This window comes from Dromaius novaehollandiae, chromosome 7, assembly GCF_036370855.1.
Source record: "Dromaius novaehollandiae isolate bDroNov1 chromosome 7, bDroNov1.hap1, whole genome shotgun sequence".
Classification (NCBI taxonomy): domain Eukaryota; kingdom Metazoa; phylum Chordata; class Aves; order Casuariiformes; family Dromaiidae; genus Dromaius; species Dromaius novaehollandiae.
In genome coordinates this window covers 37578536-37604838 of record NC_088104.1, presented here as the reverse complement: position 1 = coordinate 37604838, position 26303 = coordinate 37578536, and the positions used below count along the sequence as shown (strand labels likewise).

At 38.3% G+C, this 26303-nt stretch overlaps 2 protein-coding genes across 7 annotated transcripts in view; both read right to left on the bottom strand.

Moving 5' to 3' along the window:
- Positions 1-2416: 2416 nt before the first annotated feature.
- On the bottom strand, positions 2417-21773 carry CNBD2 (cyclic nucleotide binding domain containing 2). The gene is made up of 13 exons (XM_026123529.2): positions 21761-21773; positions 21467-21484; positions 17104-17147; positions 15038-15091; positions 13719-13882; positions 11290-11446; positions 10786-10937; positions 10112-10250; positions 8273-8390; positions 7504-7699; positions 6078-6240; positions 4942-5096; positions 2417-4765 (listed from the first exon to the last, which is right to left on the bottom strand). Exons 1-13 carry the CDS (start codon positions 21771-21773, stop codon positions 4432-4434), a joined length of 1707 nt encoding a protein of 568 aa, XP_025979314.1. The 3' UTR covers positions 2417-4431.
- Positions 17182-26303, bottom strand: part of CARF (calcium responsive transcription factor) — a 37627-nt gene continuing 28505 nt past the window's right edge. For all 6 annotated transcript variants that reach the window (XM_064515216.1, XM_064515217.1, XM_064515215.1 and 3 more), the window contains 3 exons: positions 25829-25959; positions 24452-24806; positions 17182-22154 (listed from right to left, as the gene is read on the bottom strand). In XM_064515216.1, coding sequence (XP_064371286.1) covers positions 22036-22154; positions 24452-24806; positions 25829-25959 — 605 coding nt within the window. In that variant the 3' untranslated portion in view covers positions 17182-22035. The remainder of the gene's footprint in view (positions 22155-24451; positions 24807-25828; positions 25960-26303) is intronic.

Genomic DNA, 26303 nt, shown 5'->3' with positions numbered 1-26303 from the left:
CATGCTGGAAGTTGCAGAATAAATAGCACTGGGAGTACAGGAACCCCTCCTTCTCCCTGCCTATAGTCTGAGATGTTGTGGGCACAAATTCCCACCAGTCCACACACAGAACAGATCTGTTGCAGCACGTTGTTAGGAAGGGGACCAGATGATGGTGCTGGGGGGGAAGAGGGGAAGCAGAAGGGGAACACGTGTCCTCCAACCTCTCCTCCCTACTGTCAGGGCAGAAGGAAGGGACACAAAGACCCAAGTGCAGCAAAGCCAGCTGGTGGGGAGAACCAGGTCAGGCCAGGCCGAGAAAAGCACAGGCCTAGCACTGCAGATGTTCCACTAGAAGTGCTGCACAATAACGTTGGCATTGCTTAGTGTTCATCTACATTGAGAACTGCAGCACTGCCTCTTCCATGGCTTCTCCTTCATTCATTGCTAGTTCTCCTTCTGGTATCTTTTATGCACCACTTCATCTCTTGTCTATGACTGCATGGGCTACCCACTCTGCTGCTTTGGATTGTAATCCCTTTCTCTCTTTCCATCTGCTTGCAAAACAAATTTATGCCAGGATAATAGCTGGCAGAGTTGAAAATGCTTTTTTGATCTTGGTTGGAGAAAGCAACAGAGTCAGGAGCAATTCAGACACCACTCAGACCTGTTCCTAGAGTTTGATTTCAGACTCACTGAAGTAAAGGTAAGATTGTCATTGACTTCAGTGGTTACTGAATTTATCAACATTCACTAAATTTAAGCATTTAATTATAACAAAAACTCTAATTCTTCTATAATGTACATCAGATTGAAAATAGCTTGGATGCTATTTTCTCTACTGAAGGCTAAAAAAATATATCATTGTAGTACTGAGTTTGTGGCTAATTTATAATGCAGATTTCAATGACTGCTTGGCATAGAAGCAGTAAGACAACATTCAATACACAAGCAAGTTAGTTAACACTTCTGGAATTATGTATTTCTAAACAACTGTCTAACACAGCTGTACATACTACAAGCAGTTTCTAAATATCTTTTCTCAGCAATTATAAGGGCTGTCATGTGAAAACAAGTTATTTGCTCTTTACAGAATGGCTTAAAATGGCTTAGTACGAACAGCTGCTTATCACAAATGTTATCAACAAATGACTGAGCTTGATAAAAAGTTGTATTTTTTGAATATAATTCTGTGTGTATTGTATGAGGCTATACACACACACATGAATTTCAGGTTTTTGTAGCATCTAAAAGTACTGCCACTTCCTAGATCTGCTGTTTCTCTAATGTGTACAGAGCAGCCTGCTGCCCACAGAACTGTTACTGGGAAGGAGAAAGGAGGACTAGGAAAGTATTTTCTCACTCCAAATGCAACAGACAGCTGGATGACTTATGGGAGTTCAACATGCTGTCATCAAAGAGCTCCCACCTTTACTTTCTTTTGCTGCTCTTGCAGGGTTGCTCACTCACTCTCCTAGAAGTCTTTTGATTTAATGTAGAGACAGACAGAAGAAGTAGGGCTCATCTTCTAATTTCGTCCCTTGTTCTCTCTCCTGCTGGATGTAGGGATGAGGGCTGCATCCCCTGCCAACACTTCATAGATTTGTAGCTGTTTTCTAAACAGCTGCAACTTGAGCCTCTCTTGCTTGACCCTGTAGATGACAGAAATAATTCTCAGCAGGGCACAGACCATCCAGAGGAAAAGTGGGGTCTTAAAGACACAAACATTATTTTTTAAAGTCATCTACTGCCATTCCGGAAAATCTAGTAAAAACTAGCAGAAATGGTTGAAAGCATTTTGGATATTTCACTCACTGTGCTAACTCCCTGATCCTTTCTGTCACTGCTTGTTGCCGTATAACTGATCAGGACCCAGATTAGAACTTCAAGCTGTGAATAAGTAAGGAGAACACACCATCCAAAACCAAACAAAAATTTTCTGCTTTCCCAATACTATTTATTACAACAGCAAGGCAAGCAAATGCAGATAAAGGTAGAAAATTAAAAATATTTATGCACTGAAAAACGAGAATTTTTTTAAGCAATGGTATTTTTTGTAGTACCAGTTTGTTAAGAAAGTGTTTACACTCCTCTCTGGCACAAATGAATCAGACTACTGGTCCATTTAGTCAAGTATCCTGTCACTTAGACTTGACAGTACAGATATTTCAGCATTAAGTGCAAGAAATATTACCCTTCCCCGGTTCCTCAAAGAATATCCTGTTATTCCCATCTCCATCTGTTCATGCTCTAGGCTAAAGGTTTAGATCTTTCTATAGAAGGGATCTATAGTTATGTTACTAAGCAGTAACTTAACTGTGGATATTCTAAATTACCAGTCTAAATCACGTTTGATCTCAGTACTACTTTGTGGACATGTCCTTTGCAGATAAACGATGTATTCAGCAAGAATTATTTCTTTTTCCTCAACTTTAAATCATTGTTTTAGTTCTTTTATTGAAAGTCCCTTTGAAAAAGAAAAGCACAGAGGAACAATACAGAGTCAATTTACCTTCTTTGTAGTAAACACACTGTTGTTTGTATCTTTATCACTTCAAGAACAAATGCAGCAAGAAAAGCTGTCTTACATTTCTTATGAGTATGCTTTAAAGCAGTTCAGGAAGTCTTCAGAAGTGAAATTTTCAAGAACAGTATCAGTTAATGCTAGTTATTGTTCTGCAGCATCCTCTGCGCACCAACCTAAAACCACAGTCTCTATCACATGAGTAAACAAATCACCAGATCAATATCAGTTTGGCTTAGATTTGAAGCCATAATGTGGCCTGTATCTAGAGAAGGTAATTGCCTATAGAGAATTTAACCGAATATTTTTCTGTTGAATGACACATACTGCAAAATGGAAATGATCAAATTCACTTATCACAGCAGCACCTCAGTTCACAACAGCTGAAAACAGGTCAGACAAGTTTAGTGTTTTTGTTGCTTTAGATTTAAGTACATACAACCGTCCAGCATTTGTGAAAAGTTAGGTCCTTAATTTCTTCCAGGATCTCATGTCAATCTATACATTCCAGACAGTTAAAATCTATCATCTCACTTTTCTTCCAAGGCACTAGGTAAGAGATCTCTGTTTACTTTTAAATAGACATCTCTCTGGATTCGTTTTTCTCCTCAGACAGCAATATGTTAGAAGTGTATTAATTTCTCAAGCACATAACTGGGTCAGATAAAGTGGAAAACTCTAAAGTCTACATCAAAATATCTTGCACAATAGTGCACACTCCTTGTGATTTATATTCTGCAATAAATGACATTTGTATCCATGAAAAGATAAAGCCTTGGAACAATCAGAAGCTACAGTTACTTTGTCCATCTTTGCAGGTTCGCTCTATACATTTAAAGCTTATTTTCTGCAAACAAAGACAACACCGATCCACTGAACAGAGTGATTTACATTGGAGGGGGGCCTCTAGAGATCCAGTGGTCCAATCCCAGCTCAGGTCATAGCCAGAATCTCATGTAAGCACAGGAAAATTCCAGCCCTGCATTCCTCATGCATGAGATATCCCTATAAGTAGCATCCATAGTCCAGGAAAGTCTCGACTAGTCATCTCTTTCAAGATATCTTGCTTTTCATAAGATCGTTTTTTACAGGATCATTACGTTTCTGGAATATCACTAAGGTACTAGAAAGACACTTTTCTGGCACAAAACCCGTGCAAGTGTAGGTAGGTCTTAAAATCTCTCAGAGGTTTAATGTAATGGAAGAACATATCTTTATGGTTTGATTACTTACCTTTAAGTTCAGTATTACAAAGAAAAAAACAAACAAAAAAAACCCAAAACACTTTCGAATAAACAATATATTGCAAAAAAAGTCTATTCATCATTTCACACTTCACCAAAAACTTTGAGCAACTTACCCTGGCAGCATTCAGAACACAGCACTATAGTTCTGGTTAGCACGTTGCAACAGTATCAGCCTTCCAAATACATTTCCAATACAAAGCACAAATATTACAAAGATTACAGCAGCTATTACAGCTGTAATCAACCAATATATTTTAAGTATCATATTAATTATATCACACAACTTCATCACCTCAACTGGGAGAGGGACTAGAGCTTTTTTTCAGTTGCATTGAGAGTTGTATTCACCAGATATACAAATAAGAAAGTATCTCAGTCTCTTAAAAAGACTGAATATTTCACATAAAAGGGTATATTCCACAGAATAAAACATAGGTGAAAATGTTTGAGTGCATAAACACATTTCCTTAGAATAAAGGAAAAATTAAATTACCACTGGAAAAAACAGTATGTACACTGAAGTTCACAGCAGCAATCCTGGAAAAATGGAGGAAAAAAAAAGGTGTGGGGGGAGAACTATGAATTTGAACACAGATTTATTCTTCCAACTTTCATTTTTTAAAAATGGTCTTTCACTTTCTTTGTCTGCATCAGTGACTTTAAGCTGCTTTCTCATGCTTTCTAGAACAGTCCTTTTAAACTGAGCTGTGGTGAAACGATACTATGAATCAGTCGTAACTCAGTATCCGGCATAATTGGATACTGCCTTCTTCGCTCCAGGTAAAGAGGAACAAACTTGTGTGGGTGCTGCTGGGAAGGTTTATGATAGAGCGCACTCAGGTCCAGAATGCCAGCTTGATTCACACTCCAGGAATTATCAACATGTTCTCCGGGCTTTTCAAAAACAGATGTTATTTTTGGTGCACATTTTCTTTGTAATACAGAACTCGTTAGGTCTTTCTTTATTATTTTCCACTGGTTCTCTTCTAGAAACTTCTGACACAGCTCATCATCACTGAAAAAACAGCCAAAATATTTAGTTGTGAAATTTCACCTCTGCTAGAGCCAGAGGTTCCCTATTTATTACAAAATGGCAAGAAGGATGCTGAGCAAATGCTGGTCAAGTAGCCCAAGCACTGGTTTACAGCTTCACAGGTCAATTTGCTTCTCGGATACATTCATTTTACTCACCTAGGATAACGCTTGTGTAATTCAAGAACTTTTCCTAAATCTGCTAACTTTTCAAAGCTGTCCTTCCTCAACCATATGACCTCAGCATCCTTACTGACTAAAACCATGCTCCGTCTATCTTGCATATGGTCAGGGAAAAAATGTTGGCTGATGCCCTAGGGAAGAACAAAACAATGAAAATGATCTGTGCTTTCAGCCAATGTTTCCATACACCGTATCTTAAGCAGAATTTGAGAGGCTTGTTATAAGGTGCATTTTAAAGGGAGGATTTAACCAATATCTTTGAGGAAGACTACTCGAGAATCTCTTGCCTGCTGTTTTCCTTGATATTTGATGTCAACTGACACTGTTATTACTGTGAAAATCTGATTTGCATGTCTCCCTAGCAACTGCAGAGAAGTCTTGATTCTATCTATACTTCAGCCAACTCACCTGTGCCCCAGAAACAGTTCACTGAGGGAGCGCAATGATTTTGTTGCTGCCCACCATCTCTCAAAGTAGCAACACAAATTGTAGCTCAAGCTCCAGAGGCCCCCTTGAGCCCAACCACAGGTGATGCTGAGGGGGCACATACCCTGAATCCCCATGTTCCTTCTTCCCTTGGTTTCAGACCTTATCTGACCATCATAATATACTGACTACAAACAGTCCAGAGTCTATGAACCCAGAAAACAATCCCACATGGAGTATTTTGGCATTGCCATTTTGTACCAAAAGAAGGAAGTAATGTAAGAAATAACTGGCAGGGCCTATTGTTACATCAAAACATCATCCATCAACTTGCATCAATGGATAAGCATTAAAGGCTGCCACCTTTGTATAAGGCAAGGTTTACTTTGTAATCCACTAGTGAAAATAATAGATGATACTTCAGAAGAAAGCTTTTATCTTCACAATTTCTCATCAAGTATTCAATGTTATCTACCTCCTGTGCAGAGCCATCTGATTAACTATTTGATTAGTTACTGAACATATATAATATCAGAAAGCACAAAGAAATGATTTGTGTAAGCTCTCCACTTACAAACTAGTACTGGCTAGGAGACTTTTTTGTTTGTAACATGGAAGGTTGGAAAAATTTTCTTGTTGAGCAGCACAGATGTTTTTAATGGCAGTTCCTTTTTGGAAATACTCACCACAATTTCTCCTTCATGAACTTCAGCAACTCTCATGTAAACTGCCAAGGCAAGATCAGCGGGTATCTCTCCATATGGTGTCAAAATAGTCATTGTCTTGTGGAAGAGCCCAGACACTTCCCTCTGACCAATTTTTGTGTTATCACAGTCATCATAGCTACAACTCCACACAAAAACAAGTAAAGGGTTGAACTTTTTTCCCCACTCTAAACAAGCATTTTGCTGTAAAGTGTTGTTAAGTAATGTAATTTTTTGTTATGACATCTGGGCAATAACTAAATTATAAATTTCACATTTGGTCATTCTGCATGTCAAAACCAGCACATCTCTTTACCTTGGCTGCAGTGCTGTGAACGTGAGTTCTTCCTTGGGAGTTTTCTGTAAGTTTTCCTTCCAAGTTATCTTTGGGTTGGTATATTGTCTATCTTTTTTATCCTTAAGATTTCCTTGTAAACACCCTCTCCTTTTCCCTGCTTGGTTCCCTACAGGTTTTAAGATCTACCTTTCTGCATTCTAAACAAATGCTCTTTGAGTAAAATCTTTCACTCCCATGCTTCAAATGCTGCCATCTTCCTGTATCCAGCTTTGACCTGTCCCTGCATCCCATGATCAGCTGTTTCCTAAGTGCTTCATAAACACTCAATAAGTCTAAAAGGGAGCTAACTAGCTACTTTTCTAAATCTGTGTCTTTTGTAACATTTTCATTATCGGTACTATATCTTCTTCTTTGTCCTCTCTTCTCATACAATCTATATTCATACAGGCAACACACATCTTACTCTAAGGTCTGCATAACTTTGAACATACCTCTCCTGGGAAATGTACCAAATACACACAGCAGGGACATAACTTTCCTATGTAAATGCCAAACTCTGTATGCTACAGGGAGGTTAACTCTGGTCAGGGGTTTTTTGTTTGTTTGTTTGTTTGAATACTGGTGTGTTTCCCTACATCTTTGATGCAATAATACCTTTTTATTTTATTTTATTAAAAAAAAAAACCCACCAGAATAGTTTTGGAAGCATCCAAACTTACTTGCTTTCCATTTTCCAAATATCACTTTTACTATAAGCTTGAATGCAATTTTTCTTTGAATAAAATATTTTCACAGCCATTTTGATGATTTCTTCAATAAACAATTTCCCAATGTGTTGAAATTTTAAAAAGAAAAGTCAGCAAGATCATCAAAAAATATAACTAAGAAACAGCAATTGCCTCTCATCCTCCCTTCCCTCAACCCAAAATCCCCACAACCAGTCTTTTCTTTCAAAGCCTTTGTTCAGTTCTCCCCATTACTCAGAGAAGAAACTGTTGTCTTATTCAGAAATACTTCAGTAAATAGAACTTCCTGATTTAGAGCAAACATTTCCATTTTCAGCTACTATTAACCTGAGTAGCGCATAAAAGGGCCCTTAACTCATTCTACCTGAAAAGGCCTCCTGTCTGTTGTTTTTCCAGCTTTTGATTTGTCCTTTTAGCTCTTGCAGCAGTGGGATGTCTATTCACATTTTTACCATTCTGACTCATATTACATTTAAGGTCCTGAGCTTTGAGATTTGTTAAGTTCTGCACTGGAGAGGACTTCCACAGAAAGTCTTCAAACGTCTTCCTGCCTACAGCTCCTGCAAAAACAAGAAATTTGGTCTTCTTGGTAAATGGTAGACAAATAAGCTCCTCACTGAATTCCCAGACTCTCAGAACGATCACTCTACACAAATCCTTATACTAGTGGAAAATGCTGCTCAGATCCACAAAACAGTACAAGTACAGGACAGGGAAGCCTGTTTAATGATTTTTAAATGATACCACAATCCCCATTTATCACTGTAGCCCCCAACAGTTGTCTGATTCCTCAGTAAAGGTAGAAGGTAAGGCTAAAGGCAAATGGCTCTCTCCTTACCATAAAAAAATGTCTAAGAGCGTGTAAAAAAGGCTCTGGAATTACTCTTTAGCCCTAATAACAGCATTAGGACAAAGTTCAGCTTTACAAGCACCTGCAACTATTAAGTTTGACCTAGCCTATGTTATAGAGGACTTCAGAACAGAATTGCACAACCATCCCTTCCACCATTACTTTGTATCTATGAAAGTACAGTAAAAAGATACAGGTAACAAAAGTCAATAATATTCTGAGTTACTAACTTGATGGTCATTCAGAAGTTTCCAGATAAAGCCTGAAAGTGAGTGCAACTTACCAGTTTTCCTGGTGAGACAAGGGCTAATCTTGGGAAGATCCGTGAGCTGTTGACGGACCCATTTGTGATAGGACAGACAAGCAGTAAGATCAACTAGGCGCAAAATTTCACAGGTTCCCTAGTAACACAAACAGGTATCATAACATTAACATGCTGATGCTCTCAGCAGCTTTAAGCAAATCAGTCTTCTTATTCTGCAGGCAGACAAAGATGACAAGCATTTGCTGATCTGTGCAAAAGAAGTTCTGCTTCAGGTATTACATCAACCCTTGATGAATGTTATGATTCAACAATGACAACATTAAACAATTACTCCTCTCTGATCTTTCCAAATGCCAATATTTACTCACAATATTCTTCAGAGGCAACAAGAGAGGTATACATATATGGTTTTCTTACAGCGGAAAAACTAGCATGAAGGGAAGTTGCAACAACCTCAACAAGCTGCCTCTGAATTTTTTGAGTGTGGCAGAATTGGAGCCTGTTTCCAAGACCGAAGCTCGATCCAGCAGCCAGTGTTGCATTCTCAGCAGTAGTAAATAAGCCCTAAATAAGCCCTTCTCTGTAACGTCACCTTTCCCTGGACAGTCTATTGTACTAGTCTTTCTGTAAGTTATCTAAATAACAGGAAAAAAATCTTTTCTAGCTAAATTAGTAAACAATGTTACAACACCTCACATCCCAGAGAGACAGCATGACCACTGGAATGAATAGACAAAAACTCCACTGAAGAAAGAAAGTTATGGCAACTGGAAATCTGAAAAAAAGCTCAAATGACAATATTGAAAGCTTATGATATGATTAGCACTCACTGATTGTGGGTCCTAGAAAGCCCTCCCAATAAGCTTAACCTGTTACTTTTGTCACCAGACAATGCTACAGAAAATAAACAAATTTTTTCTCTTCAAATATCTGAAGGCAGTTACCTTCCTGGAAAAAATGAAAATATGCCAGCTATTGCCTCTGGTTCTGGGTTTAAGTAGTGTAATTCTGGGCAAAGCATTTATTGCTGACTCTTTTCTCAGTATCATTCAGCTGGCAGTCAGCTGGCAAGCCACTAAATAACAAACACAAAGTCTTTGAGGCATCTCAGAAAAAAGCTGGAAGTATCACTACCTCACTGTCCTTGCATCTAATACATTTGTGTATGATGCCACTAAAATGTCTCTGGAAACCTTAGTGATCTTTGTAATATTAGGCCTGAAAGGTAATGTGTGTTTTCATGAGTCCAGAGGCCTCCCATGCCTCTTCTCTTAGGAAAGTCTAGCACCACAAAATTAAATATATTTGTTTTCCCTACCTAAAGCCATTCTGATGCAGTTGATGCCCTATATCTCACTGGAAAACAGTTATTTCAGTACTAATAACTGCTCCCATCAAAAAAGGGGAATTCATCTATTCCAAAAGCAAAGGACAGATAAAAGAGTAAATATAGAACATGTGAAGTTTCTCTCAAGTGTCTTTTGATAATTACCATTAATATTAAAAAAGTTAAATTATTTCTGTTAGAGAATATGAGAAAAAGCGTATTTCTTGCATTAAAAATTTGTGTATTAGGCTCTGACATATTAACTGGTAACTTACACTGCATAGGAGATCGGATCTTTGGTAAAATAGATCCTACACAGGGTTTGCAAAGAAGCTGGACACTAAGTAAAAGCATGACAAAACCAACAGAAACCAAACCCACCAAGGTCTGGCACTTTACAAAGTGTATTATTTCCTAGTTCTTTCAGTAATGGCCCATAATTACTGTTTTTGTTCTTTTTGCAGGTTCTAAAGAAATGCCAGCATACCGCAAAGAATATTAGCCTTGGGCTAATCTCTGAAGGATCTTACCTTACTAATGAGAATTACACTGGCTGACTTTGTAATATCTTTCGTTATCACCTGTCCATGGTGAAACTTTTCCATTTTGCAGCTATTAGTTATTCTCACTATTGATCTTTTAGACCATTTTGCAAAGAAGTTCACACCTCTGAAAGAGAAGCAATACAGACACTTTTTTCATCGCCTGCCTGACAATGAACTTGCTGAAAAACATGTTTAACCATGAAAAAATTGATCTTTTTGCAGTTGTAACTGATAAACCCTCAGCCATGGCTCCTGGAAATGATAAATCCAGTTCTAGGTTAATCGGTGTCTTTTTAAAGTTGCCATAGTTTCATGATGCAAAGCAAAGCATTCAGTGAAAATTCACTTTGCCTGACCAAAGTTGTTCACAAATTTATAGAGTACTTTAGTGCAAAAAAAAATCTGGCAGGATTAGTAGCTGCAGTACATGGATAATCATGAATCCTTCCAGAGCAGCTGGTGGCAAAGTACCATGTACAGTTGTCACAGACAGTCGATGAGCAATTCCTTTCCTTGCCACAGAACCTCATGAGGCAAGACAATTGTTATAATGCATTCTACCTACGGTCTTGACATAGCTGAGGAAGTTAATGGAATAGATTACACTGTAGTTAAACAAACAATAAGCAAAAGTAGGTGAGAACATTGTAAGAAATTACTTGATGAAGTTATATTGACAGCATAATTCTTCCCAAAGCTCTTCATCTAATTTATTAGCAAAGAAGTCGTCCTTATCCACCACAAATAGCTTTGTGTCTTCCATACAGACAACTGTAGCAATTCGCCGTGTTCCCTTCAGTAGAGAAACTTCCTTTCATGGTGAGAAGTGGAGAGAGGGGAATGAAAGAAAGATTAACTTAGTTAATGCTAGGAATTTATCCATCAGTTTTGTAATCCAAACATTGTCCCTATTAAAAACCATTAAATGGTCCATCTCACCTAATGCCCTGCCTACTTGCCCATTATGGCCAGTGCTAGACTTTTTGTTAGGAAGTGTAAGAACCCACATACAACACAAATTATCTTCTAAGGAAGTTCCCTTCTCATTGCAACAGAAGGGTAAGTTCTGAAAAGCATAGGAATATAGATCTCACTCCCAAACTTTGCTTATTTTATTTTCCCATGCATGAACTAACAGCATTTTTACCACATATGCCACTCACCCCAAACTTTGCCCCCTTCTGAAGCACCACGGGATACAGAGCTGTCAAATTGCTGCTACCATCCTCATCATCTGTAAGAGCAACACTGCCAAAGTAAATGAAGTAGAAACTAATGCCACAGTGTCCTTTCTTCAGAATGACTCGCCCACGTTCAAACCTGGAAAACAGAGATATGGCTGATATTATCCAGCAGAAACGTAATGAATTAGACCTGCTCCTGAGTCGACTCTGCAGCTGAGATTTACTATTGTAGCAAGGTGAATGAGCAGAACTTGAAAGGCTCAACTAGAACACACCCAGAAATGTAAGTTTGGATTCAAACAAAGTGCACTCCTTTCTACCCACAGAATGATTTTTAAAAAGTAAAAACTGATCCATTTTCTGCCCTGCTTAAAATATTCAAGGAAATAATTGCTTGCAGTGATCAAAGAGAGATCACTAAATATTTGGCCCTGTGACTTGAGGTCAGATATAAATTTTTAGTTAAATACATGCGAGACTACCCCAGAAGCCCTGTAAACCAGCTAAGGATTGCCCAAATTCATTCTAGAATAGGAGGTGCCAGTAAGAAATACTTTCATTAGTCCAGTCCATCTAAAGCAGTTTAGTTTTCTCTTCACTCAGTATGAAGTAGTATCTCCTCTTGTATCACTGCACTCCACTGTTTCCAAGGCTGGGGAACATGAGATTCACACCTCTGATGATTGAGAAGCACTGATCTAAGGGCTAGAAGTCAAGAACTTCCCGTCCCTGTCCAGTGCTTGCCCCTCATGTTGTGCCCACAGAGTCATTTGTGGGGTTCACAATGGACCAAATCCACAGCTGATCTGGTTTCAAAACAAAAGAACGGGAGGACACTTATTTGCACTGATAATTTGTTGGTGTACATGTAGTGCAAGATCTAGCTCTCAGCACAGCCCTGCAGTTGTGCTGGCCTGACAGCAAGACACAGGTGCAGGAGCAGAATGTGTGGCAGGCACTTCCTGCAAGGACTTCCAGGGTGATGGGAGAAGTGGAGCTCACCACTGCCTCCCCCACCTCCTCAAGCAAAACATAATGGCATCTTACATTTCAGTCATGCAAGGAATGAACCTCCACCACAATAAAGCTGGGAGAAAATTCATCCCCAACCATGGGAAAGTGAGGATGATACAGAAAAGTTCTTAGAAAAGGTAATTACTTCTGTGCTGTGTTGGATTAGAGTGGCAGGAAAAAGGCAGAAAAATGGTAGTTGAGAATGTGTTAAAACCACACTCCCTAAAAGTGCTCGAGTGTGAGAATTGTAGTAGAAGAGGGAAAAAAATATGAGGAGGCCAGGGAGAGGCAATTCGATGGCTTGCCTTATGTTCAAAGTTAGACATGCACTAGGACCTGACATAAAAAACCCATACGCCCAAATTTCACTGAAGATGTGGGATTAAAACTGGTAAAGCTCTCACACTGTGGATCATTTGTTCTCAGTAGGTTCTCAAAGGTTGGTTTGAATAAGGAGAAGGTCAAGAAGGTTCCCACCTTCTTCATCTCCTTCCCTCTGAGATTTCTGTCCGAAAAGACAACACAAATTGCTGCCAGATGGTGTAAGGAAAGACCATTCAACAGAGGTCAAATACCTTCTATAATATTGGATTTACAGCATATTCCTGTTACTAACACTATTATTATACTAGGTTTTCACATGCACTAGTAAAAGCTCTTAAAGTCACTTGCTAATAGGAAGTTCTCACAAGACAGCACCAGATTTAAGTCTTACAATTACAAAGAAGAGTAGTCTCAGCTATAACTCATCTCACAGGGAACTGATAGTCGGTCCTAAAGGAGACATCTCTGGTTGGGTCCCAACACAAGGTAAGGGGGACATAACATTGTCTGCTGTATACTCTGACAAAGGACCACCTCTTGTAGTAAGGACTTGAGATTTGACAAAAGTTCATACCATTGTTTCAGTTTGAAGTACTCTATCTCAAAAGTGAAAAAGACCAAGTTACGATTTTCTAGGAAAAGGAGGGCTACAGACAGCAGGAGTTAAATGAGAGAGGAATGCCTAATGTGATTTTTTTATTGCAATTTCAAATTCCTCAAGGGCACTTGATTTCTAGTGTGAATTAGTATTAGTAACAAACTAAAACTAACTCATTCACACAGCTTTGAAAAATTATAGCTGTTGCAATCCCTCTAGCATGTAGAAGGTAGACCATAAGATGCACAAAACACCTCCGCTGTGATAACAGCACAGCTCTTAACACTTTCATTAACAGCAAAGAACATGAAGTTGTTATACCAGTTTGCATTCAGAAGGCACTTAGCAGACTGAAGACATAACTTACATGGTCACCTTTCCACTTTTGGCGAGATTTCCTTAGCTGAGTTCAGAGCATAAATAGCACTAAAATCAGCTATAATAAAAATGCATAATGTAAAAAAACATTTACCATTCAAAGCGAATCACTTTAGCCAGAAGAAATTGCAGTCTCAAGCTGTAATTTTGATAGCTTTCTATCTCCTGCAAGCAGCTTTGTACAAACTTCACTTCTTCTTCTGTTCTCCATTCCGGTCTCTTCCTGGTTATCTGAAGTACTCTCAGAGGTAAGTGATCCTGGGAAAACATCCAACACCTAATGAACTAAGAGCTAAAAGTTGAAGCCACAAACACCTTTACACTTCAGAAAACTCAAGAGTGTTTAAGAAACATACATAATTAATTCCCAATTCTCTCTCTCCCATTTCATTTTAACTTTAAGAGAAATTGCTAAATGTACCTCTAAGACAACAGTGCCCGGACAAAATATGACTGAATTTTTAACATGGTCCATTAGGAACTAAACACTAAAACATGATTTTTAGGCCAAGTTTGTGGCTAATTAACTGAATCGCACTAAACAGTAAGTTTTTTTCCCTCCCACTGCTGACCAGTATAAAAAGTTTTTCCTAGGAGACTTTAAAAACACATTGTCTGAGGAACAAGAAGGCCTACTTCTACCATTACAACCTTCAGTTGCTTATTCCTTCTGCCAGCTCCCTTTCCTAACACAGCTTAAACACATGGTGCTTGACTGTTCCAAGAGCTGCCAGCTCACACAGCCAACAGACACCATCCATCAGGTTTTCATACAGGGACGCCTCCATCTTCCCTCGTGGTGAAAAGTGGAATTCCACAAGTCATCCTTGAGGAGATAAATAGGAGGAGCTCTGCAGCAGGCAAGAACACAAAAGCAGCCGATGCTTTTCTCAGGAGCTGGAGAAAACTGACAGTTTTTCTCCTGCCCAAGAAGCACTGCAGAGTGCACAGGCACAGTCTCGGGATTTGTCCCTTGCTCAATTACAGCTCAGATTACGAAGGCTGAATTGATATCTGAAGGCTCTCTTAGTTCTTGGAACTCGACCATTTATGATCCCAAACTGGTTTCACTAAAACAATGCAAATTCCAAGCAGACAAGTGAAATTTGTTTTACAATTTACCATCTTTAGACTTAACCTGACACAGATGTTTATAGTCAAACCACAGTAGCTAGTTTTCTAAACACCATGTATTGCCCGCTTTGTAGATATTCTTATTGACATGCTGTCAAGTGACCAGGTTATGCAAAATGATTAGGAAGTGCTCTCATGTGATGGCAGAGGTGGTGGGGATTCAGCTGTGGTCCCCGACCTGGTGTGAGTTTGACTCAATAATTGCTGCTCCTTTTTTTGTGAGACACCCTGAACATGTCAGTGATTTGCAGATCACCTGCAGAACAAAAGGTGCCAGACCTTTGAAGCTCTGAACTTGCTGGTGTTGAAGGACAGTTTGGAATGTTTCTTGTTCTGGATAAAAAGAACAAAAAATATATTGTGAAAAGCTTTGGTTGCTTTAGGCTATCACAGAGTTAGCAAGTATACATTAACATTTCCTCAGAAAACAAATTTCTATAGAACTAGTACATTGCCCATTTTAACTTAAAGCTTACTCTGTAAAAAGCATCTGTTAGAAAGGACTTCAGACAAAAGCTCACCACTATTTCATTACAAAACAAGCTTTGCATTTACTTTAAGAAAATATACACTGGCAATACAAGATCAGGAGGTACCATTGGCCCAGTTTCAACATGCCATGCAAAGATGGCAATGCCTGGATGAGTATTCATTGACATCTGGGTAGATATTAATCTAAACATTGAGATCTGTCCCAGGCACTTGGCATCTTGTCAAGCCAAACAGAGAAATATACTAATTCGAATAAGAGATTTACTTTTATTGCCTGTAGAAAAATCCTTTCCTTCCTGCCAAAGAACGGGAGCTTAACAGAAGTCACATTGTCAATCTCTAATCTCTTCTGTTCCTGCAGGTCTTCCCATAAGATTTTACACATTTTCTTCATGATCTTGATGTCCCTTGCAAGCTTGTAGAACTTCTTCAGAGGACAAACAGAAAGAACGACTATGTCAGAACATGAAGATAGATCATCCTCCTTTCTTAAGGGGTGCAGTCAGGACTAGCAGCAAAGACATTAGCCTGGGTATGAGGAAACTTGGATTAGACTCCTCCCTCTCCCACTGATCTCCTCCTGATGAAGATTCTCTGTTTCTGTCTCTCCTATTGCCATTTGATTGTCATAGCTAATTATATTTTAAATAGTGTCTAAAGACAATGACTATTCTACAAACAGCAGAAGCAGTCTCTGATCTTTGCTGGAGCCACCAAAATGCACCAGCATTTAACCCAAGGATAGAGCTGAAAATTTCATAGTATTTTGGTAGCAGCCTATGCTGTACTGACACTGTCATGCTGTAGAAAACCAAGTATATTAGAAAAATAACTGAATGGCAGATCCAATAGCATGTAAGTTTTTGCCCTCTAGTCCTCATACTGAGGACCCAGAAGTCAATAGTTATGAAATCACTATAGTACAAAGAGATTTTCATCCTCCTTTGAGCCTTATCAATCTTCATTAGAAAAAGCATGCAGGAGAGAGAAATTTAATTTGCTTAGAACAACATGCTCTTGTTTAAACAGGCAGACTGCCATTAACAAAAACCCCAATATGCCAAATGACCAGCCAAGCTGCATTGCAGAGTGCTGAAGATGGCTGTTGTAGAAACACGAATTCCAATTATTCACATTAAAAAAGACCTGATTATGCGTGCCTTAAAAAATCTGTATCATCTAACCACAGTAAGCGTTATTAAAACTGTATTAAAGAACTACATGCGAGTAACTATATGGATGTGAAATACATGCAAGTAACTATATGCATGTCTCTATTTTCTTTTTCTTTTCTTTAAAGTGCATACAATGTGGTACACATATACCACTTAAAACTAGCGGGGAATCAACAATAACTTTCCCACAAGAAGGTTATCATATGCATACCTACTGCAAGGTCTCTTCTACTTAGCACAGGCTAATGGACTATTTAGGAGGATTACTCCTACAGCATCCAATGCTCCTAGTTGTCTGTCCAGGGAAGACCCCTTATGACAAGGACACTCAGCTTTTGTCCTCAGAAAGCCTTCAATGCCTTTTAAACCCCTTCTGTACTAAGACACCGGAGGATCGGGCCCTATATGACAAACACCCACTAATATCTCCCATGATATGGCATTAGTGTTTATGACCATTCTTCTGATGACTCCCCAGAAAACATATTAAATCACTTAAGAAAATAAACATCATTTATCACATGGATTAGAAACAGAATGAGATACTAAGATGTAACACCTTATAGCGTGTGTGGGGGGGGGGAGACACCACACACACACACACACACACACACACACACACACTCCTATCACGTGTTGAGATTTTCGTCTTCCCCTTCTCCTCCCCCAACATCATACCTTAGTTGCTGCTTGTTGGATAGACCTGCTGGATACCTTTTGACCTACACAGAAAAAACAACACAGCCTGTTTTACACAATGCTTCTTTCATTCATTAACAAAGTGTGCTGTTGCTGAGAGAAGATAATTATTACTAATCGGATAGGCTCTGAAGTTTATTCCGAAGAAAGTCTTATTCAGAAGGGAAGGGCAGGTCAAAGAGAACTTCCTCAACAGAGATCCATGAAGAGCAGTATCTTTTCACAGCCCCATTCTCAGCTACAGCATGCTTTCTATCCTTATTGGAATAGATTCTTCCTATCTAGTCTTCTGAATACATATCTGCTTGAATAGGCCCAGGGGAACAAATCATAAGTTTCAATCAACAGCAAGATATTCTCCACAAGCAAAATCAGGAACTCAAGTGGTAAAGAAGGACAGAGACCAGTTTCTCAATATGGAGCACTAACAGTAGGCAGAAACTATCCTTTCCTCTTTGTTTTCTCAAATCTCTTCAGTCACTGTGCATGAAGCAATGGTCCTGTGAAATCTGGGTGTCTGGTATTCACTCAGCTCCCGTGCTGGAGGTGTGGTTGATAAACCACAAACAAAGCAATGAAAAAAACTTAATGAAATTAAAGGATCATAGAGACTTAGGATCCTGGGGAGAAGAAACAAACACTGACACAAAGGTAAACCTCATCAGTATTTACTTGCGGAGGGAACTCATCAACTGCTGCCAACGATGTCATGGTGAAACACAGAATGAGAGAGCCTGAGTGCAGGGGATTTCGGTGGGAGCACTAGTAAGTGTGAAGGAAGAGAGACTTGGATGGAGACTGGGCATGCTTGAGGTAGACAGAGCTGCAATCATAGGGACAAGGCAAGCAGCAAATTAATTCAGTTGGGAAAAGAGGCATACTTTCCTTGGTAAGATGTAAAGGAAAAGAGGCTATATTCCTGTGTTACAGCTCCAAGATGTAAAGGAAAAGAGGCTATATTCCTGTGTTAGAGCTCCAAGAGGAGTTTCTTCTTTGTATCAAAAGATAAGAATGGGCATCTCAGACTATGAGAAGACATTTAGTTGTCTCTGGTACTCACCAAAACTCAGGCATCTCTCTTGGTCTGGAGGGCTGGCCAGGCTTTCCTCTTCTTCCATATCTGCAAATTCCCACCCTGAACTCACCCAGCCCACCACTGCCACGGATTCTGGAGCTGCGCCAGGCCTTTGTGATGGGCTCGCAATCCCATTCCAGAGCCCCCAGCACAGCCTCTCTGGCCCCCATCTTTCACACGCCCTCAGGACCTTCTTCCACCTGGCCTCCTTGGAGTTGTCCTACTTGCTCACTCCTTCCCCAGCAACCGCTGCCCTCAAGTAGCTCTTGTATTTCTCCCTGTGAGCCCCCCATAACCACAACATAGACCATATCTTTAAAAGAAAAAGTAGTTTACATTTGAATAGGAATATTATACATTAAATTACTATATAAATATATATACATACATAAACACATATTTGTCTCTCTAGATTTTGTACAAGCTGCAATAATCTTCACACAACATGACCAAGTTTGGGCTCTTGAACAGCACAAAAAGGACTCATTGACATTACTGTTTTCCATTCAAGAAGCTGCCAGCCTTGAATGAGAGCTACGGACATATGTCTTTTTATGACTTTCTACCGTTCAGCAAAAAGTTATTTTTGCAAGCACATACATAAGGAAAGCCCTTCTTGTGATGCAAGCCAACCACTGTTATGGGTAATGAACAATGAGAATAGACTGGAGAATAATTTTCTCATTTACAGTGCTGTGGAAGTGCAGGACTTCTAGGTTTGCAAAATGAATGCTTGAACATAACAAAGTAAACATGAGAAAAACATCTACAATTCCAACACAAAGTCATAACTGACTTCTTTGTACCAAATGATACAGCTTTCTCAGAAAAATCAAATTTGAGTATTCTATTCAAACAAGTTTAAGTGCATCGAAAGTAGTATTGTTTACTTGTGAGGTTTTTTATATACATATGAGAGTTTTTTTCTGTAAACTAAGTGGATATTAGTGAACTAAAATGTTAATGTAACTATAGAGACTGGACATGAGTGATCAGTTCATGTCACCCATCAGCAACACACACAAAACTAATGTAAATGTACTATTTAAAGAGGAAAGGTTATGTTAAATCAAAAAGCAACACAGTAATAAACTGGAGTATGCATTTGGAAGATAAAGAACTGGAATTCTGGGAAAAGGAAAGTATCTGGAAACAAAAATGTGAGTATTGGCTGAAGAAACATTTCAAATAAATTTTTTCTATGAACAGAACTGCAGCTCTTATCCCCAGTTTTTAAAATCAACTGTTTGTTCTTAATTAATTATTGCTTCTTTAAATTTCTTCCGACTTTTTGTTCTATTGTTTTCAGGTTACCATGCAAATCAGGCTAGATTACAAAAGTCACTTCATAACTTGCTATTCAAAATGGACTAAAAGAGCATTTCTTTCAGCTGCAAGCAATAACCAAAAATAGAAGTACCTTCAAATATATCATTCAGCACAAGATTAGACTGTAGCTCATGGCAGGAAGAACAGCGACTGTTCAAGAACAGACCTGTCAATGGGGAAACTAAGCAAGAACTCGTGGAAATGTAACTTATCTTTCCTTAATTTCTTACTCCAGCCACAAATTCATCACCTTCTTTGAAGAAAACTAGAACTGAAATAACCTATCACTGGTAATCTTTAGCGGTAATTTTTTCTTTGAATAATAAGCATTCCCCAAAAATGAGGAGCAAATCTCAAAAATGAGTAATAATGAGAAAGGTGATACACCTTGTTATGCATTAGTTTAAATCCTAAGAAAAACAGGCGATGGGATCACTGAATACAGCAGAGTGGAAGGAGCTACTCATTTTTTAGCATATTGTAATTGAATTTGAAAAGAAAAGGTAACGGTTGGCTGTCTATTCCACATCTGTGATTGCAGAAGGAGAGAACATCCATTCTGGACAAATTTGCACAATTTAACAAAATAAAACAAAAAAAATAGAACAAAATGGTAATTTTCATGGGATTTACCTACCCAGAAATGAGTATGGCAGACCACAAAAGAAGTCAGTGTAGAAACAAAGTATGAGACTCCAAAGAACTGAAGATTCTCTATGCACTTACATGAGAGAATACTCTTATTTAATAAGAACATTATACTATTGGAAAGTTCTAATCTAAGCTAACCCACAAACATGAGCTTTAAATGAACAACATTAACAGTATTAGTTAACCTCACAGAAGTTAATATATTTTAAGGTAAGACTAAAACATAGCACCTACCTAACAGATGCTGCATATGGAAGTTTTTGGAACCCAAGTTGAATGGGAAACTTTAGAAAGCTTTAGCTTTAAACACACAGAAGTAAGGAAATTAAAAATAATTTTAAATGTCCAGTATCTAATTTATATTTGTGAATGCCTTGAATGTATGTTAACAAAACTATTCTTTTAAAAACATTAATCCTTATGTTCAAGTAGTATTCCTTTGTCCTCTACATAATTCAATCTTCTTCTTCTTTTTTAGTGTGAAAAAGAGAAACTCCTCAGATTGCCTTCTTGTACAGCATACAGAAAAAAATCTGATTTCATGATCAACTTCTCAAAAACTTAGTAGGAACTAATAACGGAACTGTTAGTACTGCTGTACACGGACTGCACAATGCCCTAAAAATTCAACATCTGAAACAAACCATGGCATTCTTTAACTTGGTATCTATGTTGCAATCAGTTTCATTTACTGCTCTAAATAGATTCCAAGTTATCTGTAGGTATAATTAAAGAAATGTGTCTGTCACAGATCACGTAACTCAGTTCTTGTCACTTATGGCTTTGGCTTAAATGTTGCTGAAAGATATTCCTTGATCATATTCAGTTTTTAAAAGATTTCCATTAACATTTTAAGAAATACAGACCACTTTAGTCAGAAGTTGCTACTATTAAAAAAGACAACTTTGTTTTCTGAATGTTATAATGACAGCACTTTTACACATATTGCTTGGATTTATATTACTTGCTTTGTCTTCCTGGGCCTCTCTCTGTTAGTACTGCATCTATAATCCCCACATCAGAAACAGCAGCAGGTTAAATCATATCTATCCAAGTTTATAGTATAAGCGCATAAAGCAAAAAGGAGGTAAGCTGAAACTGCAGCATCAATCACTTTCCAGGAGACAGGACTCCTGCTTTTAGATGTGAACAAAGGCTGCAAGCAGCAAATGACCTCATTATAAAGCCAGAACATAAATTTAAAGAAGTCAAAGTTGAAAACATTCACTGTTACAATTCACACACTTTTCTTCATCATTCAACCTTACTTTCACCTGGCAACCTCACCTTTCTCCTTTCCTTGATCTTCACACCATTAGCATTACGATCAGGTCAAAGTCGCATTTTCTTCTTCCCTCATCATCTTTGAAATGTAGCACCTGGGACCTTCATTTGGCCACAAAACTATTGCTGTGTTGAAGCACTTTGTTCTTGGATTCTGTGGTCTTACAGCTGGCAAACTCTGCGGTCTTTGGAGCACCACAACAGTTGAGGGTCTCAAGGAGATAAGCAAAACCAAAATTTTGATCCACATTCTAAAACTAAGGAATTTAATTGTGGAAGACCTTCAGAAATGCCGACCAAAATGGACCATCTGGATATCATCCAAACTACTAAAAACTTGAAATAGAAGAGAGAGGTGGAATTCCAGATGGGAAGTGAATGACCTGGAATTGGCAGTGAACCATATCAGCTGTAAATCAAAGCAACTGTCCATCAGAACTTGTGTAAAATATGCCTAGTCTGAATGTCACAGTGCCATTTAAAAAGAATGGCATAACTTCGAGAGTATCCACCTTTCTTTCGAAGACATTGAGAGTCCTTCGATTTGAAAAATCCTTACGGCTTTCACAGATTCAAATAGGTGAGGAACTCTGGCAGTCTCTGATTTTATCTGTCTCCACAGACAATGCTTTTTCTCTGGGTTCTTGTTTAACAGGGCTCACACAGATAATACCCTCTGGATTTTCTTCAGCTTAAAAACAAAACAAAACATTAAAGTTCAAACTCTACTGATAACACTTCAGCCCCAATAACTGTACGTATTTATAATAAAAATAATACTTGCAGAAGTAAAACTAATAGGTAGGCATTTCTGAAGCTACCCACTGGTAGTTTAACAGCCAGCTATGTCATCTACTGTGTTCTAAGACATTGCAAGCTGACATGAACTTGCTGTGCTAAATGCCTCTCAAGTAAGAATATTTAAAAGGTTCTATCCACAAAAATTAAGTTTAAAATGATAAAATTACTTTCCCCAAAATATTTTTCCTTTTCCCCTTAGAAAAATAAATCCACCATCTTATGAAAGTTTTTGTTTGTTTGTTTTTGTTTTTGTTTTTTGTTTATTTTTAAGAAGCTGCTATGGCTGAAAAAATTAACATTAAAGCATGCTGACTTAAAAGAATGATTTATACTTCAGCCATGATTGGCACAGCCATTTCTCAATGACTCCACAAATAAGGAAACATCTTATTCTTAAAGCACCACTTCTGTAAGAGAAAGAGACTAGAACATCTAGCATAATTTTAACCAAGTGCACATATGTATACGCACACACACATGTGCAAAAAACATCTTAAAATATACACTGATCAAACCGGTAAGCTCAATTACATAGCATTTCCTGCAAATAAACTCCGTAACATCATTCCCTCTTCAATCAAGACTGTGTCTTGTCCTCCTGCTCTCCAGACAAAGCAGCTTAAAGCAGCTACTTAAAAGAAGTATCTGTGCATTTTATAGGCAAGTCCTCTATACAGTTAGGAATGGCACCAATATTCTCACAATTTCCAAATACAGGCTGGATGATAGACTGAGGCCTTGAGCACAGGAAAAACACGAGATAAAAAGCAAACCTCAAAGAAACAGTGAGTTTAGTCCTTGCAGTTGTATAGTTTGAATTTTGTTTGGCTAGATTTCTTTTTATATAAAATAATAATTCTTTAAAAATTCACTTGCAACGTTCACCACCTAAAAAAATTGTAATAGAGAGGCAGCCATATCTAGACTGAATTAATAGGTTGAACAACTGAATGGAGGAGATGCATTTGATGACCTCTCTGAAATTATTTTGTCCAGAATAAAAACAGAATTGCTCAGGAAAATAGTCAAATTCAATTACAAAAGGGAATCCATCAGTTACACAAACATTTGAGTACAGTGGACAGAAAATTCCTTAAACTTAACTTTAACATTACTGTCAGTAAAATATCCGAAGTTACTTCAGCAGGTCCAAATTCCAATTTATTTCCTCATGTATTCTTATATTTCCATTTTATTATTTACTCATGTATTCTTATATTTCCATTTTTCAGAATATTATAGAATTTAGTACAAATTGAATTTTGCTGACCTGCAAAAGTCATTAGGACATATGGGGACAACTATGGCTATGGCATTAGGAAGGTGTGGCCAGTGATTTAAGACATCTTAATTTAGATGTTTCTGCATAACTACTCACAGGTCATCTTTTTAGAAATCATGGAAAAAATACTCCACAGTTAACATTTCAGACTCTCTGCAAAGGCAAGAGGATAAGTTGTACTGATCTAAATATGCTCCATATCTGACAGCTTTTCTTCGTAAAGAATTAGAAATTATTCTTCAATTTAAATACAAGATTCCTTCTCAACCAGGTTCCATGGCTGAGAATTCAAAGATTACATACATACCTGACACCAATGGTTTTCTATTTTGAGAGAGGAAAAGTTATTTATGGCATTTAATATCTATTTTTAAAGTATTTTTGACAGAAGTTTAAAATTCTACATAATTGTATACAGCTCCAACTGACCGCTCCTAAAGCATATTGATCAATACAGGATCCTATTTAAAGGTTATTAAAAAAAATGTACCAACCTGCTGAGACAGTACAAAGAAAGAAGTCACAGGAAAAAATGTTTCTTACCAAAAGTTTTAAATTTTTTCCTAACAAAATCCTATTTTTGAAAATATGGGCTTAACTAAATACTAGGATTTTTGGCAAAAATTATGTTCATCAAGAAGGCTAGCATTTGGTCAAAGATAATGACTTTTTAGTTGAACTCTTCATCGTAGTTTAAAATGTCAATGGTTTTCCATTAAAAAGTTTTGAAAAGAGGTTTTTTAGAAAAAACAGTTTTTACAGTAAAAACTATTTAAAATCAGCTGAAACGGGTCTATGCTGAGTTCCCCAGTATCAATGCAATTTTCTACTATTCTCCAAGATACATGGAAGAAAATTCATTGTATTTTGTATATTTACATATTATCAGGAAGGCTGCAACTTACTAAGTGGATGGCTGTCCATGATCCGTACTGGAATAGTCTGTACATCTCCCAAGAGAATCTGATGGACTCCTCCTTCTAGGCTCCTGGGGTCATCTACCCCTCCAACTGCCACCAGTTGGCCCATGGTGACCAGACTTTGCTCAGAGCCAGGCGGATGCCCAAAAGCAGAGCCTGCAGTGCTATGCTGTGTTAGGCCAGCGCTCACTTGCAGACTGTGTTCCTGATTAAGCTGGTTGGTTATTGCACTTCCTATGGAATCCAAGAGACTTGCAGGGCTGGGAGGGGAATGGTTGTTTACAGCTATCAGGGCTGTTGATCCATTTGTGGAGGTAAAAGTTGACTGCAGCTGTAATCCCTGTGAAAGAGAAGGCAGAAGTACTAAAATATCATTATTTACAGCAGGAGGAATTTGCGCTTAATGCTATATATTTTGCTATGCTGGACTTCCTGTATATCATCTCATTCATACAAGCCAGCCTTCCTTAGGCTAGGGTTGTATTAGAAAAAATATAGGACAAGGGTGTCTGGTAGCACCACTTATGACCATAACACTCTAGTTTGGAACTGATACTCCATTTCAAAACGTGACAAGTTTCCTCAGTACTGTCCATCCCCAAGAGGGATGGGCATTAAAAGCTAAGCATACAGCTTTTAAAAGAGAGTGGGCTGGAGCCAGACTGTCCTCAGAAAGAAGGGAAACAGCAAGTAGAACAGTATCTTACTGCAAGCTGCATTCCTAGGGAAGAGATCATGCTTTTCACTAGGTTTCAGGAAATAAGAAGGCAGCTTTCCAAGGGAGAGGTTAGGGAAAAAGGCTGAGAGAGACAAGTTTGAAGGGAGATGATCTTTAGAAGAAGCACTATTGGTATGACATGCTTATCCCCTTCTTCAGCTTTTCAATCTAGAAATTTTATAGATCTGAGCTGGGAGCAGTTTTAGGATTTTAGCAGATTTTCTTAAGACGCTAGAGGAAGATTAGAAGGAATAAAACTTAAGACCAATTTATCGCCCCACAGCTTTGCAGCATTTTCATTATGAAATGACTGTATTGGCTGGAAAAAGAATAGGTGCTTGGTTTGAGGCAGAAGTCCACTACCTTCATCTACTCAGATCTGCCTTCACAAGAGACTCAAACTTCAAAGTGCCAAAAGATGGCAGTGGGATCCCTTGTTCCACAGCTAGATGCTAAACATGATGTGCAAGAGACAGGTCAGAGTAGGAGCTGACAGCTGTTTCAAAATCTATGTTTCCTCAGCCAGCGTTTGGGATAATTAGGTGAGAGGAGACTTCTTGTTCTCAGCTCACCTTCAGCATTCCCAGTGCAGAACATCTGATATTCTGTAAAACTGAGAAAGGTCTCAGATGACTTGACTGTACCTGAAGTTGTGCAAATATCTTGGGCTGAAGTGAAGAGAGCGAAGACAACAGCTGAGCTGTTTCTGGTAGCAAGGACTCCCCGCTCTGGTTGGATTCTGCTTTCGTGATGACTGACTCCGCTGGTGAACTCCCTAGAGTGCCACAGAAAGTAAGCAGACAGTTATAACAGATTTCTTCTTGCTTAAAAACTTCCTCGGTGAATCCAACAAGTAAAAGCCCCTTCAGCCTCAATGCAGACATATAAAAACACTTGCATGTGCATGCCCTTCTCTCTCTTTTGCAGAACCACCCAGATGCTAAAGAAAAACGGCTGGGTATGAGGCAAGTATATTGCAGAAAGATGGTGTATGTCTGTTCAGAGTGTAAAAAGAAGCACCAATAAATGTGGTCCGGAGAGCAAAGTAATTGCTCCCTACTCTGTGCTTTGAATTTCTAGTCACAATGTAAAAGCAAAAACATTTCTATCAAAGCAGCA

Coding starts and splice junctions, on each gene's coding strand:
- CNBD2 (XM_026123529.2), bottom strand. Junction 10,938..11,289: donor AGAAGGGGGCAAAGTTTGGG/GTGAGTGGCATA, acceptor TCACCATGAAAG/GAAGTTTCTCTACTGAAGGG. Junction 6,241..7,503: donor CAGACAGGAGGCCTTTTCAG/GTAGAATGAGTT, acceptor TTTTGTGTGGAG/TTGTAGCTATGATGACTGTG.